Consider the following 18,900-nt stretch of genomic DNA (forward strand, 5'->3'; position numbering starts at 1 on the left):
ATCAAGGGAAAAGAAACAATTCACCAAAAACCCCAGAACCAATCAAAGTAAAAGAAGCAAAACAACAAAATGCAAGAAACAAGCAAAACCACCCTAAATTAAGCAAATCAGCAGAAACCAAAAGAAGCAGCATAGCCACAAGAAACTGGAAACAAATATAAAAAGACAATCAGAAACCCAACAAGCAGGCAACTTATGGGAGTCCAAAATCACTACAAACCCCGAAATTAACCAACACTTAGCATATTCGTGCTCACTGGTTCATGAGTTTCTGGTGAATGGGCCTCATCTGGGGTTCGTCTTCTGCTGGTTTCATTTCTTTTCCATTGATTTGCCTTGTTTTTTGCACCTTTGCTTTATTGCTTCTTTTGAGAAGTTTTATTGGTTTTGCATTCTGGTGGTAATACTCATTAGACATTTCTGGTAGTTTTGTTTCATTTTGGGTGGTTTCCCATTTTTCTTGGGATTATCAAATCTCGTAAAAATGAATCACGCTGGTATGCTTTAGAACTGCTAGGCTGGCAGGAGCTGGGACAAAGCAATGGGAGCCCAAGAGGCTTAGTGGTTTAAACCAGAGTGCCACCCACATCCCAAGATAAAGAGGTACTGCGGCGGCGGGAAGGTAAACGGCATTTCCGTTCGCTCTGGCACTCATCACAGTGTTGCATGTGCCAGAAGTAGTTTACTCATGCTGGTCACATGACCCGGAAAAGCTGTCTGCAGACAAAGACCGGCTCTCTCGGCCTGAAAGCGGAGATGAGTGCCGCACTCCATAGTCAAATTTGACTGGACTTAACCATCCAGGGGTCCTTTACCTTTACTTAACACAAAGGGCTGATTTATTTTACTTGCTCAGGCTGAGTTTATGTCTTTAGTCTGAATCACATACAAAAAATCATTGACAGTGAACAGCTAAACTAAACTGACTTGAGGATTTTTGTTTGTTTTGTTTTTAAGCTGCTAGTTGAAGACCCCCCTCAGGGAGCCCTAGTATAGCATTTCATCTCCTAGATACCAAACTGGCCTTCTTCATCATTACAAGAGAAATGAACTGGAGAAACACCATCATAATCTCTTAAGGAAACACGTTAGGATGATTCTCAAGTAAAAAAAACCTTATGTAAGTCTTGTATGGGTTTCAAATGTTCCTGCCTTGTTAACTTTAACAATGCTTTATTTTTCTACAGTTCTGACCTTTGTGATGAGACAACCACATCCACCTTCCTTGATTATTACACAGCCTATCTAAGAACGGCTGCTTCAGACATTTGTCTTTCCTCAGGTGCCACTTTGCTGCTGCTGCAGAGGCAAATTCCGATGGCTCTGTCCTTGCTCCTCACCCTGGTCTGTCTCACCACCATCAGGCCGGCTGCTGTTGCCAAGGAACTGCTGCATAGGAGATGTGAAGAAATACAGGCCTTGCAAGGAGTTCAAGATGCAAGAGCAGTTGCGGGGAGAGTTTTTTCTTATCCCATATCACCATTTGCTTTCCAAGGGAAAATAACTCACTACAAGGTAATGTAGCATTGCTGGCAATAATTCTGTCTGGTACCAGTCACACTATTTAAATGGTTTTGTTCAGTTGTAAAATATGCTGCAGGAAAACAGGAGGGCATGAATGCCCTTTAAAGAGGGAAACGGGGGTTATTTCTCCCTGTATGTGTATACCACAGGAACACCGATATTTTGGTCAACCTGTTGGTTATGCACAGTGAATTAGTATTGTTCTAATTAATTCAATGGTTGTTTTGTGTCAATAACACCAATGTAGTTTTTATGAGGTATAAATACAAAATTATAACTGCTTCTAAAATATGCAGCTTTTTAGCAATTATCAGTATGATTCTTATCTCACGAATGCATACTTGGAAATAAAGCCCACAGTGTTCCCTGAGGCTCGCTTCCTTATAAGTATCTTAATTATATCTAAGAGTGTTCCTTTACATCTTGCTGAGAAACTTCCACTCCCGTGTGTAAAATCTGAAATGGCAGCCCTGCAACACAGGTTGCTTCAGGTTAGTTGTCTAAACAACCACATTTTAAGGTAGAACTAGATGTGGTAACTCTGACTTCTGATGAGGAAGCACCTGACTTCTGCTGGTGCTTTTTTTAATCAAAACTGGTAGAGTCTAAAAACTGTAAAATGGTGGGGGAAGCATTTGAAATCAACTCATATTCTTCCCTTTATGACTATTTGATGGTCTGCTCACAATACATCTAGTTTGGCCGTGAACAACTCTAGTTATTCAGAGTATTATGGGGACTGGGCAATCTTCCTTTGTTCTAGAAATTGCTTGTTATTGACCAGAATGACTGGTAGGTGTTTCCTGAATGGGAGCTAATGAGTAGGAAATAGCTGGTTGTGAAAGACCAGAATTAGTTGTCCTGCTGTAGTGTGAAAATCAGGATTCGCCCATCACCATCCACTTGTTCAGACAGTCATCTGCAGGTCCATACACCAGGAAAATTAAGAGAGTACCCAATATATATTTTTTACATCTTACGAATCTGAAACAAACAGCCCTGTTGCATCTAATATGATGATTGTGAAAACAATATATTTTTTATTATTCATTATTTTGATTATACTACATTCCATCTCCTGTGCCCACATCTTTTTTATAATTAAACAGGTTACTCTGGCTAGTGGTTCAGCTTTACCAATGTGGTTGGAATATAACCCTAACACAAATACTCTTCAAGGACTGCCAATGGTGGAGGAGAGTGGAGAATACCATCTAACTATAGTTGCATATGGAGAGTCTTGTGGCTGGAAAACACCAACAGCTGGTGCAAACTTTGCAATTCATGTTCACAACGATGCTCTTGTCCATGAAAAGGAAGTGGTCACAGACCAACAGCATAACAGGTAAGTTGCAGTGATTTCCAAAAAGGAATGCATTTGATTAAATTGATCATTATTTCATTTATTCTGAACTATGTGCAAATGTGTGTGTGTGTGTGTGTGTGTGTGTGTGTGTAACATATTCAGAACAAAGTTGGAAAAAGACACAGGTTGGATTCAAGGTTCCATCAGCAAAACAAGGCCCTCTTAGGTCTCAGCTCCTCCTTCTCCCTGCAGCCCCCATACCTGCCATCTGCTCTGGAGGGTTGGGAGACCCTCTGAAAGAGTGAGAAGCAGCACAGATGACTGCAGAAAACCAGGGGGGAAATAAATCCCCTCCCTTCACTTCCGTTCAGAGAACCTCTGCTAGATCCAAGCCCTTTCCTCAAACAGAAAGACACATTTCATATAGTTATTAAATAATATTAGAGATAAAATAAGTACCCTTGGCATCCCTTAGAATAACTGCCAGGGGGTGAAAAGCACTCTGCCAGCTGACTAGGAGTGCCTTTTCCAGCTTGGGTTGTTTGTTGACCAGGATAACTTGACCACAGTAGTCCAGGCGCTGGTAACTTCAAGTTTAGATTACTGAAATGCAGTAATTACTGCAATGGGGCTTCTTTTGCAATTGGTTCAGAAACTGCAGTTAGTGCAGAGTGCTGCTACACGACTGCTGCAGGAATAAGACAAGAGCATATTTACACCTCTGCACAAAGGTCTACACTGGCTGCTGATCTGTTCCCGGCCCAAGTTCAGGGGTTTTCTATTGGTGCCTAAAGCCCTTAACAGTTTGGGGACAGTTTGCTTGAATGATTTCCTTGCCCTTTATGTACCTACTCAACCACTTTGATCTATGGAGCTTGCAGTATTACAAGTGCCGTATAATAATCATTCCACAGTTGTAAGGAGTCAGTTTTTCAGTATGACAGCACCTATGCCTAATAACTCCCTGCCTATTGACATTAGGCAGGGACCCTCACTGTATTAATTTAGACACCAACTCCAAACTTTATTTCAACAAGCCTATTCAGATAGATAATCTACCATTCGATTTTACATATCGCTGACTTGATCTGCCTATTTTGCTTTACGTATACTGTACTGTTCAGAGATTTATTATTATGCTGTTTATATGTTTTTTTCTAAATAAGTAAGATAACCCTTTTTAATGCCAAATTATTTTAATAGCACATGTTTTGGGGCTTTCAGTATCTGTTCTGCAGCTCTGTGTGAAATGGGAATGTCGGTCACCTTTGCTGAGATTATAATTCATACAGAAAATTATTTAGAAATTCAAAAGCGACTAGATCTAGTTTGCACCATGGCAGACTATCTCCATTTGCATCCCTCTTCATTGACACTTGCTTCATTTGAAAGCCCATTTAATAAACACTATTGGAATCTAACCATATTAGCTGAAGACATTCAATACCTCAACACTATGAAAAAGCATTGTGTTGGAATCCACTGGCCAGTTGGGTTTGGAGTGTTCACTATGCTTTATGAATTAGTACAAATTCTACAACACAATGTGGTGTCAAACCATCTCTCACAGCTGCTGGGGTATGAAATTGCTGGCTGGAGAATACTTAAAAAAGAAGGCAATAGAAAAAATCATTTAGGAAAGCGGCAGAGGAGGCAATTAATGGCCACCCCTGGACTCGCACTGAGACCAACCAAAATAGAGTCTTTAACAATTTTGTCAGCTACTATGGTATACACACAGTCTGCTATAATACCTAGTGAAAGTTCATCACTTTTGTATGAAGCTGTAAAAGAAGTTATCCCCACTTACATGGATGCCTTGGGGTCCACGGACATTCAAATGTTACTGAATGGTCAGATTAGAACACAAGTATCTGGCTTTTTCCAGTCGCTTTCTTCTGAACTTTCACCTTCTCTGATATCACCATCAACAGAATTTGAGGGTAAAGTGGCTTCCAGAACACCAACAATATTGGAGGAACTACAGTCTCAAGTGCCACAACAAAATGTGTATTCTGTGCCTAAAAAATACAAGCCAAAGCACAATTCCACACTCTATTTTTTAGATTTTTCTGTGCCAAAGAGCAAAACCCAGACCTCAATACCTGCTCACAACATGGAAACTTCAGTTTCACCAGACGTAACTGCTTCTAGAACAGCATCTCCAGCATACTCAGAGGAATTAACAAGAAGTCTCGATTATACAGGCCCATATGCACAGCTAACAGCATCTGGATTACTATCTAAAGACACCATATATGTTGCAAATCTTCCTCTACCATCCATATCAACATTGATGAATTTAAGAGCATCATCTAGAGTCCTATTTTCCAATGTTGTAGCTTCTTTGCTCTCATCAGATGGTGGCTACGAGATTCAAGACCTACTCAGCAACTACAAACATGTCTCAGAGTCATTTATGTCTTTACCACAAACTACAACGCTGATTGATGTGCCCAGCAGGAATATAGGCTTCAGTTTGATTGGTGTTACATCACTAGGCATAAGTGGTGCTTCCGTCCACAAATTTAGACTGCCGGTCAACACAAGTCCGTCTCAGTTCTATTACAGTAACAATGCTTCAGCTTTGGCAATGCATAGCAGTCAGCAATTCAGGATATCTCCATTTGTCCATTCACTAGAATTTGGATTTCTATCAAGAACAAGCAACACTCCAGCAATGGCTCCCTCTTTATCATTATCAACACCAGCAGAATTCCCTGTATCATTTGGACATAGTAATATGATACCAATGGGGGGAAACTTGTCTGAAAGGACACAGGTTAGCCAACAGGTAATTAAAATATACACACTTGCATCAGAGTCTTTTATGACTGTTCAAGAGACAGACAAACTTTTAATTTCAAAAACCAAACTATTAGCTCCTACCACATCCCAGATGGACACTCTCCTGTGGGAAACACAACATTTAAGTTATGATGCATCATCCAGTGCTTCAGTTTCAAGCAGCAGATTCCATGAAGGTGATCCATCTTATAAAATGAGCCAATCATCAGAGTGTTATTCTTATGATGCTTTGCTGCCTACCTGGTCTACAGAATTTGCTGGCACCCCCAAGTTACCTTTTTCTACAGATGAATTTGGCTCTTATGACAGCAATGCTGTTAGAACTCACAAGCCATGCTTTGATGCTTTACAACTAGACACAAGTGATCTGAGCTTGGATAGCTCATTTGGAACCAAAATTAACTTGCAAATTACCAGGGACTTAACTTTAGAACTGTTGGAAAAGTCAACTATTACTTCCAATAAAGATATGTCCAAACAAACTGGATTCTATGTCACTACTTTATACCAAGGTAAGCTATTAAAATTGGTGCGTCAAATTTTGATCCAATGTGAGTAACTCACACCAGGTTTCATTAGTATTGCTACTACTGCTACAACCTCAATTTATGTATATATCTCCTTTTGACCAAAAGCCCTCCCCCTCCCATGACTAGCATAATAAAAGAACAAAATGTACAGTATAGTTTAATAAGTAAGCAAAAGACAATAAGCAAGCAAAATAATATGACAGCCAAATCACCATATAGAAGGGCGGTAAGAAGGAAGCGTTCCCAAGCTAAAGGGTTAAAAGGTACTTAGCTAAAAGGTACATTCTAGACTTAAAACTCTAGACAATGAGAAATATTCAGAAGTGTGCCCTAGTTCAAAGAATTAAGGGGCACTCACAACAACTCACATTCTAACTAATTTTCAGGGGTTTGGCCCAAGTAATTAACAGTTATCCAATAACATTTTAAACAAACAAAAACAAAATAGGAATACTAGCAATATTAACAGTTGCCACAAAAAGGAGGAAGAGATCCACACCCTACCCCTATGCTTTTTAGGTGAGAAAAGTCTCCCAAGAGCTTAGGATAAATAGGGTACCACTCTTGCCTTTGGGCCAGCACAAGGTGAGGCCTCTCTCTCACACAGCGGCAGATTAGTCTCCATGTGTGGTACAAATGGGACCATTCCTCCTCAGCTGCGACACCTCAGGCCTTTCAGGGGAAATAGCTGTCAAGATGACACATAACACACACAGAGATGCTAGGAGGTTCCACGAGTCACGACTATTTTTGACACTGAAGCTATTTTTTACCAGTTTAATGTGATTTTTAATTATGTTTAAATTGTTTTCATGGTTTTATTAAGTGTGTGCTTAATGCCCTGGCATACAGACAAGATGAGGAGCAGTAAATACACATCCATTCTCATGTCACCTCAGATGTTAACAAGTCACTCCCCATCTGTTGTATACTTTCAAATTATTTTACCCATTTCATGGCTGATTTGAACTTGTGGCAGCATTACTGTAATAAAACCAATTACCTTGAATAAGCAAAAGCTTTCTTCTCTCAGTTCAAGTGAAATGCTTAGTTATGTTCGTTTCACATTTCTGTCAACTGTCTGTAGTCAGTTTACAATTCAGTCATATGCTGAACTAACAGGGCAGCAATTTTTTCATATATTCCACATGTATTCCCCCCCCCCCCCAGCCCCCCACCTTCTCCATAATTTGCATTTTTTGGTAGGGGCCAGAATGATGATATTGTACAACAGCGTAAAGGGTGCAATGTGTGTTGAGCAGTGAGAAGCGGTTTGGAAACAAAAGGAAGCATGGAAGATTGTCACAACTATAATTGTTATGTTTTGTGAGTCTTCAGGCTTATAGTGGCCCTTAAACACCGAACAATCATCCAGCCCCTCCCTCGAGCACAGCACCCAGGTGTCTGTCCCGTGATGGGTGTAGGGATCCTAGTGCAAAGACTTCCTTCAAGGGAGAGTAAGGCTGCTGCATACACACCTATGTTTTAAAACACCCCCCCCCCCAAGAATCCTGGGAACTGTAGTTTACCCCTCACAGAGCTACAATTCCCAGAATCCTTAAGAAATTAGCTCCCAGGTTTCTTTGAGAGGACATCATATACTTCAAACATCACCTACTTTGCCTCTGTCTTCACTCAAAAGGAAAGTGATGCCCAACCTGGTGATAACAGAATAGATGAGGAGGGAGCTGTGGCCCCTACCTACTTTAAATGAATTCAAATCTCCAGGGCTGCATCCAAGGGTACTAAAGGAGTTGTGGATGTAACCTCAGTGCCTTTGTCCATGATCTTTGAGAATGTTGGAGAGCAGGTGAGGTCCCTGCAGGTTGGAGACAGGCAAATGTTGTCACCATCTTCGAAAATGTAACTACCAACTGGTGAACTTGACCAGGAAAGGTCCTAGAATAGATCATTCAACAATCGGTCTGTAAGCATTTAGAAAAGGATGCTGTGATTACTAAGACCCAGCATGGGTTTCTCAAAAATAACTCATGCCAGACCAATCTGATTTCTTTTTTTTTTTTATGGAATTGCAAACTTGGTGGATATGGGGAATGCCATGACTTCAGTAAGGCTTTTGGCAATGTCCTCCACAATATTCTCATGAGGAAGCTGGTAAAATGTGGGTTGAAGTATTAGGTGGATTTGTAGCTGGTTGACTGACCGAACACAAAAAGTATTCATTAATGGTTCCTCGTCATCCTGGGGAAAAGTTACAAGGGGGTGCCACAGGGTTCTGTCATGGGCCCATTGTTCAACATATTTACTTAGATGAAGAAATTGAGGTGATGCTAATCAAATTTGCAGATGACAAAAACTGGGAAGGGTAGCTAATGCAGCAAAAGACAGAATCAAAATTCAAAATGACCTTAATAGACTGGAGAATTGGGCACAAGCTAACAATAGGGACAAATGTCAGGTTCTGCACTTAGGCAGGAAGAACCAGATGAACAAATATAGGGTGGGGGACACCTGGCTTACTAGCAGTACATGTAAAAAGGATCTATGGACTTTGGTGGACCACAAACTTAACATGAGTCAACAGTGTGATGCAGCAGCAAAAAAAGTGAATGCTATTCTAGGCTGCACCAACAAAAGTACAGTGTCCACATCAGGGGAAGTCATAGTACCACTCTATTCTGCCTTGGTCAGACCACACCTGGAATATTGTGTCCAGTTCTGAGTATCTCAGTTTAAGAAGGATGTTGAGAAGCTGGAAGGTGTGCAGAGGGGGGCAACTAGTATAATCAAGGGTCCAGAAGCCAAGCATTATGAGGAGCTGGGTGTGTTTAGCCTGGAAAAGAGGAGACTGAGGGGAGATAAGATAGCCACCTTCAAATATCTAAAGGACTGTCACATGGAAGAAGCCTGTTTTCTCCTGCTCTGGAGCGTAGGACTTGAACCAATGGCTTCAAGTTACAAGAAAGGAGATTCTAACTAAAAATCAGGAAGAACTTCCTGACAATAAGAGCTGTTAAACCGTCTCCCTCGGGAGGTGGTGGACTCTCCTTCCTTGGAGGTTCTAAAGCAGAGGTTGGATGGCCATCTTTCATGGATGCTTTAGCTGAGATTCCTGCACTGCAGGGGGTTGGACTAGATGACCCTTGAGTCCCTTCCAACTCTAAGATTCTATAATTCTATGGTGTGTATGTAGCAGAATTGAACTGGCCAGAATTACACCTGGGATGATCTACCTGAAGCAAGAGGCCAGCTGTCTTAGTGGGGGTGAGACACTAGGGCCTATCTCAGAAAAATTCTGTCAGATAAATTGACATAAAAATTTTACAAATTCCTCTTGTCATTTTTTGTCAGACTTCTGAAAACTTGGTTTTTATATTTCCTCTCTGTTACCTTCACTCCTATGTAGGTCCAATAAACACCTCCCCAAGAGTTGTTAATGCCATTAAGTGGATAACAGCAACAATTGGACACAATTTTTCCTTTTCAGTACCTCCAGACACATTTTATGACCAGGAAGATGGAGATACAACTCAGCTGACCCTTGAAATAAACCCAGCCGATGGTTCACCAACAGGTGCGGAAAGCTGGTTGCAGTTTAATTCAGATTATCAAACCATGTATGGTTACCCACTTGATCACGATTTTCAGTATTCACCTCAGGAATTTTTACTCTTTGCCACCGATTCAGGAGGGCTGAGGACATCCGATACCCTCTCAGTTATACTACTCAGGCCAACCGTTATCCCATGTCATACTTATACCATAAGAACAAAAAATAGTTACCACTCCTTTCTGAGAGACAGGGATAGAGTTAACTTGTTTTTTGAGAAGCTTTCCAAGTATTTGATTTCTGGCTGTCCTGGCAATATGACACTACTTGATCTGAAACCCGGGTCCACTGTGATCACCTGGTACAACAGCTGTTTCTGCACAAGGGCCAGTGGATGTGCAAGGGATGAAATCCAGGGTGTGCTGAGGAAACTAAGAGTGCCTGGTGGAAATATAAATCCACATTTTGTTGAGGCAATGTTGCCAGCCTACAAAATTGATCGAATTGAAGAAGTTGCTTTTGGTGGAATCTGCTCACCAATCACAAAACCAGTGAATGAATCCCTGATATCAAACAGCACCTTGGCTACATTTGACCATTGCTGGATAAGAAACATTTTTACTTCCTTGTTAATAAGTGTATGCATTACAATTATAGTGACTCCGATAGTTGCCTTGCACTGCTGTAGACATCCCAAGAAAATAACTGGATTACAATCTACAACATCTCATGGAAGACCCTTCTTCAGCCACATTGATTTGGAAATGGATATGCTGAAATCCCGGAAGTCACCAATGCTTGAACAAGAGAGCCCACCATCAGCTCAGTTATGGTTGCCTGTTCCAACACCTTCCCCTCAGCATATCTACAGAACAAACAGAAATCTTGTTGCCTCAGGTCTACCTCCACCACCAAAATACAGACTTCCACCGTTTTATGGAATGCAAGAACCTAGTCAGACTCACCAGGATACTAGTCCCAGAAGGTATTATCCCAAAGCTAGCCTATACTGAGAATGCTATTCTGGAAGGGGCGGATTTTTTTCATTCTTATATAGAATTATATAGGAATTATTAATGATGATACATTAACAAAGAAGCTAAAGAAATGCCAAGTACAACAGGTTTAGATACAAAATCCTACTACATAAGGCAATGTGTTTATTGTAAACACAAATATCTGCCATGTACAGAAAGCCTAGAAAAAACACAAGCTGCTTTTTCACAGGCAAGGACACCAATAACAATGAGAAACACCACCACTTCCACCTGTTTTATCTCTTATATACTCCCTGGGACAATAAAACAGTATTCACAGAGGTACTGTAGATGTGTTAATGGTTATGTTATTTTCTTAAAATTTCTGTAGATAGTTATTGGCAGAACACTTAAATGTTATGAATCAAAGCCAGGAAATCCTTTTTTAAAGTGTCAGTTTTTATGATGGGAATAGTGTGGCAGCTGCTGTTCCATGGCTTCATCCATCCCATGTCAATCTAGTAAACTTAAGAATATAAAATTGTCGCACAGGAAGAACTATGCCAATATTGCCTCCTCTCATCCAGCATGAGCGTAATGGACTTTTCCACACAATTGCTTTCTTCTGATGTAATTTTTACATGTGATTGAGGGAACAGGAAGAAAGAAACCATGTCACTTAAGACCCAGTCCTTTAAATAAGCTGTAACATGATGCATACTGTAGGCATTAACTGTTTTCTCTTGCCTAGATGGTGTCAAAGAAATACTGGGAGACCAGAGTTCAAATCCCCAGTTGGGCATTAAGCTCACTGGGTGGTCTTGGGCGAGTCATAAAACTCTTCGCCTAGCCTACCTCACAGGGTTGTTGCAAGGATAATATTGAGGTGTCGAGGGCCATGCATGCCACTTTGAACTGAAGGAATACAAATGCAACAAATAAAAGAAATTAACTTCTTACTAGCTTCATGTGCAGCAACTTGCTCTGTAGACATTAGCAGATGTTTACTCTCTCAGAGCCATTAAAGATTTAGATTACTGCTGAGATGGAGAACCTGTGGCCCTTCAGCTGTTGTGGAACAACTCCCTGTGCTGGCTGGGGGCTGCTGGGAACCATGACTCCAACAACCAGAAGGCCACAGCTTCCTCACCAAGGCAATACTAATGTCTGCTTTTAGAAGCACAGGAGCAGGCTAGACTTGTGCTTGGGGTGAGCTAGCCATCCTTAGTCTTTTCTTGTGCTATGACTGCCACAGGTTCCCCAAAACCAATGTTATCAGTTTTGAAAGTATTAATTTAAAGGTGTTATAAGTAAGGAACATTGTTTTACTTCACACAAAATAATTTCCACAGATTGCTTAAGACTTGAAGGGTAATCTAAGGTAAGAACTGAAAAGGGCAATGCCTCCCATTTAATCATTCTTAAACCATCCCAGTAAAGCAGGCATGCCTAAAATGCTAAATGATTAATATAGGATTGCTCAGCCTAATTAGAAATATTTCTGAGTGCCTTCACTGAACTCCATTATGCTCTCTTGGAACCAAACATCCCCTTTACAACACACAAGCAGGTAAAAAGCTGACAAACCCCTTAACACCAAATACACCTTAACAGTTAAATCAAAGCCACACCCACACAATTTGGGACCAGAAATCATTTCCCATCTAAGAAGTTTGTTTTTATATATCTGAACCATGGCCTATTTCTGAATAATAGATAACAATTTAATTTAACATGCTGAAATGGCTGCTAGTCAAAGAATCAAATTTGATGTCAAATTCAGAAGGGGGATTAGTGTCTCAAAATCCAGGAAGGAGCCAGAGTGTTGATTTTTGGCTTGACCAAGTGCTTTTAACAACCAGCAAAAAGTAGCTGAAACAACAAGGAGTGGTTTTAATTTAGAAATAAACATCACCAACAAAAATTTGGCTTATTAGACATATAACATATTTTTCTGAAAAACCAAGTTTATTCTTAAACAGTTGTTCTCATGCTTCCCTCTCCCATCACCCCACAATTCAAAGCTGTGCTGGCCAATACGGAGTTGCAATCAAGAATACTATCTTTGTATACAAAGCACAAAAGAATGCTGTCTTTATAGCTTTAACAGTGTTGCAGGGCTACTCCCCCTTCTCAGGTATTAGCTGTGATAGTTGGCAGGGTGTCTATTCCCCTTTGCAACAGGGTTTTACTTAATAAATCAGCCTTCATATCCACTATGCAGTAAGAGAACTAATGGAGAGAGCCCAGTGTGAACTGGACTGTACAAACACCCTGTAGCCATGTTGTCAATGAAACCAGCTGCAGCCTGTCTTTCTGTATAGCCCAGTTTAGACTTAGGTTTCTTGTGCCATTTAATACACAAAAGATTATCTGCAGCCTCGTCTATAGCAATACATTTTTAAATTGCACAAACTAACCCAAACAACTGATCAAGGACAATCATACTTAAAACTATATTTCTTATTATCTAGGACTGGTATGAGCAGTTCAGCATTTTAGATAGCATTTTATTTACGGAATGTGCTATATAATCTTTTTAGCCTCAAAACAATTGTGTGTGGCAGGTCTCTGTTACCCTCAACTGCCCCTTCTTTAATGGAATTAAGAGCCCATTGTTGCTCTATAACATACCCAGACAGTTTATCACGGTTCTGTCATTAAAACCAAGACACTGTGTCCAACACCCAATGTCTTTATGCAGCACTCTCCTAAAGTACAATCTCCTAAAAAGTTTTAATGTATCTAAAAGCACACCTGAAAACAAAACCCAGGTAAAAAAAAATACCGTGCTTCTCCAGAGGGAATCAAAAACATTTTAAAATTCATTTTTTTATAAAGACCTTACTATTAGTTGGAAATGAAGTCTTGCTTTATTTGATCCTAGAGTAAAAAGGGATTTGGGACAAATGATTTACACATTTAATATAATATTGAGATTTTCTATTTTTATAGAAAAGTGCTAAAAATAGGAAAAAAACAATCAAAGCAACTGAAGTTTGAATCAATTTGAATCAAGAATAAAATGTTTATGCAACATAACAAAATATAATTCTTAGATTCCATTTTCACTGCCGGCTGGCTTTCCCATTTTCTGTTGTTTCCATTCTGAAACAAAGCAAATAAACAAATAAATAAATTTTGCCTTAAGAGCATTCTAGTAATTACTTTTTTAAAAAAAATTAAATAAATTTGGCATTCCCCCGCCCCAGATTTTTCTATTTACAACGAAATTGATTAGTATGTTTCAAAAATATTTATGCTATATTTATTCCAAACTAAACCTGACCCAACTGCATGCATAACTAATTGCCAAAATCACATGTGTGTCTCTTAACCTTTCATCATTATTTTGAGACTGCAGAAGAATAAGATAAACTGAGGGAAACAAGTTTGCTTATTCCAATTTTGTTTTGCTTACTAAAACCCTATTTCTGATTGTCAGTTTCCATTTCTTGGTGCAGAAAGTATTGATCTGATGTGATCTTTCCTATTCCAATTCATTCAAGAGGGTTCTGGAAGCTTCTCTATGTGAAAGAAGCAAGCAGAAAGTTCATGATGTTTGGGTTATACGTTCAGAGAAGCTGAGTACAGCTGGTTTAAACTGGTTCTCTTATCTCTTCTGTCAAGGTCATGTTGACTATAAAAATAGGCCAGAAGGAGTCTGGGTTTCACTTTCTCTTTCTATCTCTTTTCCTTCTGGTGCAATGTTCTGTACATAGTATGTTTAGTGTTAAGGTTTATTATAAGTCTTATTATAAGTTATTGAAAGCTTACCGTATTTTTCGCCCTATAGGACGCACTTTTTCCCCTCCAAAAATGAAGGGGAAATCTGGGTGCGTCCTATGGGGCGAATGCAGGCTTTCGCTGAAGCGTGGAGAGCGAGAGGGGTCGGTGCGCACCGACCCCTCTCGCTCTCCAGGCTTCAGGAAGACATCCGCAGCCTAGGCAGCCCTGCGGGAGGTCCCGCAGGGATGTCTAGGCTGCGGATAGCAGCCTGCTTCCCGGAGCGTCGGGCGCCCTGAAAGCAGAGCGCCTGGCGCTTCGGGAACACGTCCGCACCCTAGGCAGCCCTGCGGGAGGTCCCCGCAGGGCTCCCCACGCTGCGGATAGCAGCCTGCTGCCTGGCGCGAGGGGCGCTCTGCTTCAGGGCGCCCCTCACGCCAGGCATACATCCGCAGCGTCGGGAGCCCTCCAGGAGTTCCCCGCAGCGCTCCCCACGCTGCGGATAGCAGCCTGCTGCCTGGCGCGAGGGGCGCTCTGCTTCAGGGCGCCCCTCACGCCAGGCAGACATTGGCCAGCCCCACAAGCTCGGGGGACAGCAGGGAGGCGCAGCGCCGCCACCCCGCTGTTCCTCGACCTGGTTCGGTTTCCCGGACCTGCTTTTGGGGGGGGGAATAAAGGGAAAAAAAATTTCCTTTATTTCCCCCCCAAAAAACTAGGTGCGTCCTATGGGACGGAGCGTCCTATGGGACGAAAAATACGGTAAGTGAAGTCTGCTGCAACTGGATTTCTTATGGACTGTGCCAATCCTGAATGTATTGGATTTGTGACCATTATGCTCATTTGCCTTCAGTAGCAGTAAAGCTCTACTGGATCAAATATCAATTGCCTCTGGTCTATTTTCTGGGAATCCTGCAACGTGTTTAAGTTTTTACTCTGCTAACTATATGCTGGAATCTGCTCTGGATCAATATTGAGTAGAATTCCATGACACTGGTATAATTATAAATATGATATTCAGACAGTTTTTGGCTAGTAAAAAAAAATCACTTCAAGTAACATGCTATTTAGTAATACAAACCCATTCTCGTCTTTAAGATGTTGATATAACTCAGCTTTGTTGTTGACAGAGTTCAAGCGACCAGTAAATTCCTGATGTTTTCTAGAATTTGCAGTGTTAATTCTGTTGCTCCATAAAGACAGGAGAGAAACTGGCCCTAGGTTTGGTAAACACAATTTAAGCACGTTCAATAGTTTGCATTCAAAAACTCACACAACAAGCAGAACACATTTTACAGATACATGAACACAGCATTTCCCCCTTGTTCATATTTCACCAGCATTGGATCCAGGATAAATAGCACCTTCATTTCTAACAGACCAGGGGATATCTAAAAGCAACCCACATTTAATTCAGAGACAAAATCCAAAATTAAGCTCTATCAGTATAATTCATCACAGGGACAACAGAGCCTCCAGACTTTCTTCAACCCAACTGGTTTCTCACAACACTAGTTTCTCAATGAAAGTACAAAAAAAATAACTATTTCACTTCATAGCTAGGGACAGACTCGGTTCCTGAATGGCTCTGTTTTGGAACGTTTCGGCTCCCGAATGCCGAAAACCGGAAGTACATGCTTCGGTTTTCAAATGTTTTTTGGAAGCCAAACGTCTGACATGGCTTCTGCTGAGTGCAGGAAGCTCTTGCAACCAATCAGAAACCGCACCTCAGTTGTCAAACATTTTGGAAGCCGAATGGGCTTCCAGAACAGATTATGTTCGACAACCGAGGTTTGACTCTAAGTGAAAAAGCGCTACCAGTTGTATTATTTCTGTCACCTCTTAGTCATGTTTTGTAGACACAAGGATGTTTATTGCAGTTCTATCAGTGTAACACCCTGATCAGCAACTGATATAACAATGGGCCACCGAGTTGGGAAGAGGAAATGTGGTCTGGTCCTTCCTTGTGCTGGCAAGGCCACCTGTCACTGTTCTAGAGCAGCAGTGGGCAGTTTCTTTGGCATCAAGATTGTAGAGTTGGAAGGGACCAAGTGGGTCACCAAGTCCAACCTGCTGCAATGCAGGAATCTTGTGCCCAAACTGGGGCTTGAACACACAACCCTGAGATTCAGAGTCTCAAGTTCTAATGACTGAGCTATCTAGGGAAGTTCACTGGCATCAAGATGAGAGGGAAGAATGCGTGGTGAAGAGATTCTTCTGCATAGCCCTTTGGCAATGCTGATTCCTATCTTGCAAAGACAGAAATGGCTCATAAAGCTGAAAGGGAAAGGGGAACAGGAAAGTATGTAAGTAACAGGATCCTTCCTGCTGCCATGCCTTCAAAGGCATTGGGGGGGGGGGCGTCACCGCTGACACCCTGGGTATATTTTTTTGAGGAGGCACAGCAATCTTATCCCTGTTTACCTAGGAGGAAGTCTCACTGAACTCAATACATAGGATGATGCTGAAAATGAATTGGGTTGGGGGGATTGAGATTGTGGCTAAACCTGATTTGAAGGGTGGGCTGAAGGCTATTTATTTTTGTGCTCTGTTTTGTTGTGCAAGTTTTCTCCTGCCTCCTTACAAAAGATCTTTCATCAGGAGCTGAAAGTACTACCTCCTGAATGGTAAATTGGGATTCTTACAGGAAATTAAAGGAAACAACAACAACACACACTTTGTATAGAAAATATAGCATTTCAGAAAGAAACATTAATCTTCATACAGCAGCGTGTATGTATATTCCTGTGTTAATTAGGACTGCCTAGTAAAGTATTTCTTTTTATTCTTCATTACATTTTTATGCCACATTTTCTCCAAAGGAGCTCAAGATGGTGCACATGGTTCTCCTCCCCATTTTATCCTCACAACAACTCTGTGAAATGGGTTAGGCTGAGAGATGGTGAGTGGCCCAAGGTCACCCAGTGAGCTTCATGGCCAAGTGGGGGTCCAATACTCTAACCATTGAGAGCACTGCTTAGCTTTGTCTGGTAGGGTTGGTTTCTAATTGGATGGGGGACAGCATGTTGAGAATTCCTGCATTGCAGGTTGGACTAGAAGACCCTTGAGGTCACTTCCAACTCCACAATTCGATGATTCTAAGTTTTGTGGGGTCTTTCAAAGACTGGTCGTTGCAAAAAGCACATTGGGCTGGTGTTGTGAATTAGTGTGTTAAGCTTTTTAATTAACCCCTTTTGAGGTTGCAAATAAATGTTTGTGTTAGGTCATCACCCCGTTCACCCTCTGCCTAGTTCATTGGGGGGGGGGGGAGTGCAGCACTTGTCCCACTCTGTGCTACACCACTTACATGCCTCTCTCCCCACAAGGACATGGCAGTACTTCTTTGCAGAGACATTTAAGAATAATTGAGTCGCTTCTTCTGGAGGGATCCTGCAAGCATAGTTTGCATTCTGTAGCCCCAGATATACAATTCTTTCATTCACTTTTATTAAAACAACATTGGCAGCATCCAGCAGATATACAGGCCTATGTCTTGCTGAAGTTATTCTTCTTCCACCCAAACAAGCAAGTTTTCTAGTTATTTACAGCACAAAAGTCACTCTAACCTTTACACTTTATAAAGAATTTTTTAAATCTCCAAGGTTACTGGGTGGTGGTGTTGTTTTAAAAGGCTTAATGTTAGGTCACACATGATAATGCACCTCAAATCAGTTTTTAACTTTTTCTTTCTTTCTTTCTTTCTTTTTTTAAAAAACCTATTTGGCAATTATTCAAAATCTACCTTTAGTTTTTTCAATGGTTGGAATTTCATCCACTGCAACAAGGGGCTTTTTGTTTGGTGGCTCAGGAGAATCAGGTGAATCTTTTATTACTTCTGCCTCTGCTAGTTCCTCTTTTTCACGCTCTAATAAGCCTTTTAACCTGCGGAAATAAATAAAAAGAATTACCACTGCAATTTCAACGCCAACAGTTCCATTTAGTAAGTTGTGAGACAGTGATATTACTAGAGAATCAAAGACTAGGCGAAAAACGCTGGAGACTTGCGCTGAAAAGAGCTTGTTATTTAACAAACTATGTTGGGAAGAAATTAGAATTAAATCTATGGACAGCAAATTACTATACTTCTGTTACTTTTGAAGCATGAATAACTACTTAATTTGTATTTTTTTTATTTATTAAAGCCAGCTTTTCTTTCTTTTTTAGTTTAACCTTTCAGTTCCCAGTGTGTGTAAACACACAAACATTCATGAGGTAAGCACATTATCCTTGTAGGCAAATTGCAGAATACACATTCCACAAACACTTCTTGATACTTGGAACCAGCATGAACCTCAAGTAAAAGGTAAGGGGAGATGTAGCCTGGGTTCTCCCCTCTGCTGATGGGGGGTTCTTGAACAATTTTTTTAAGATACTAATACTTTCTGGAGAGCTCCCATTCCATGCTTTGGGCTTCATGCTAGAGTCTCCTTGCAACAGGCCAAAATCAACTCTTTCTAATGGTGCGGAGACAAAGAAAATTGGCCTGTCACTCCTGCCGTTTATATAAATATAAAACCTGAA

At 40.9% G+C, this 18,900-nt stretch overlaps 3 protein-coding genes across 7 annotated transcripts in view; 2 read left to right on the forward strand and 1 right to left on the reverse strand.

Annotated features, from left to right (window-relative positions):
• The window catches only part of STK38L (serine/threonine kinase 38 like), a gene marked incomplete at its 5' end in the record, with an annotated part of 336,575 nt that overhangs the window by 178,667 nt on the left and 139,008 nt on the right, over positions 1 to 18,900 (forward strand). The gene's annotated exons all lie outside the window — the stretch shown is intronic.
• On the forward strand, positions 1,118 to 13,822 carry LOC310657996 (uncharacterized protein). Its single transcript, XM_083399391.1, has 4 exons — positions 1,118 to 1,515; positions 2,634 to 2,869; positions 4,055 to 6,150; positions 9,536 to 13,822. The coding sequence occupies exons 1-4, from the start codon at positions 1,132 to 1,134 to the stop codon at positions 10,690 to 10,692; spliced, it is 3,873 nt and encodes a 1,290-aa protein (XP_083255517.1). The 5' UTR covers positions 1,118 to 1,131; the 3' UTR covers positions 10,693 to 13,822.
• INTS13 (integrator complex subunit 13) overlaps positions 12,604 to 18,900 on the reverse strand; it is a gene marked incomplete at its 5' end in the record, with an annotated part of 29,403 nt that continues 23,106 nt past the window's right edge. For all 5 annotated transcript variants that reach the window (XM_083399637.1, XM_083399634.1, XM_083399633.1 and 2 more), the window contains 3 exons: positions 12,604 to 13,764; positions 15,461 to 15,596; positions 18,122 to 18,261. In XM_083399637.1, coding sequence (XP_083255763.1) covers positions 13,725 to 13,764; positions 15,461 to 15,596; positions 18,122 to 18,261 — 316 coding nt within the window. In that variant the 3' untranslated portion in view covers positions 12,604 to 13,724. The remainder of the gene's footprint in view (positions 13,765 to 15,460; positions 15,597 to 18,121; positions 18,262 to 18,900) is intronic.

Source organism: Podarcis tiliguerta, assembly GCF_965153285.1.
Source record: "Podarcis tiliguerta genome assembly, chromosome: 10".
NCBI classification, from domain to species: Eukaryota; Metazoa; Chordata; class Lepidosauria; order Squamata; family Lacertidae; genus Podarcis; species Podarcis tiliguerta.

Coding starts and splice junctions, on each gene's coding strand:
- LOC310657996 (XM_083399391.1), top strand. CDS start 1,132: ATGGGTTTCAAATGTTCCTGCCTTGTTAACTTTAACAATGCTTTATTT. Junction 1,516..2,633: donor GGAAAATAACTCACTACAAG/GTAATGTAGCAT, acceptor ATAATTAAACAG/GTTACTCTGGCTAGTGGTTC. Junction 6,151..9,535: donor TGTCACTACTTTATACCAAG/GTAAGCTATTAA, acceptor ACTCCTATGTAG/GTCCAATAAACACCTCCCCA.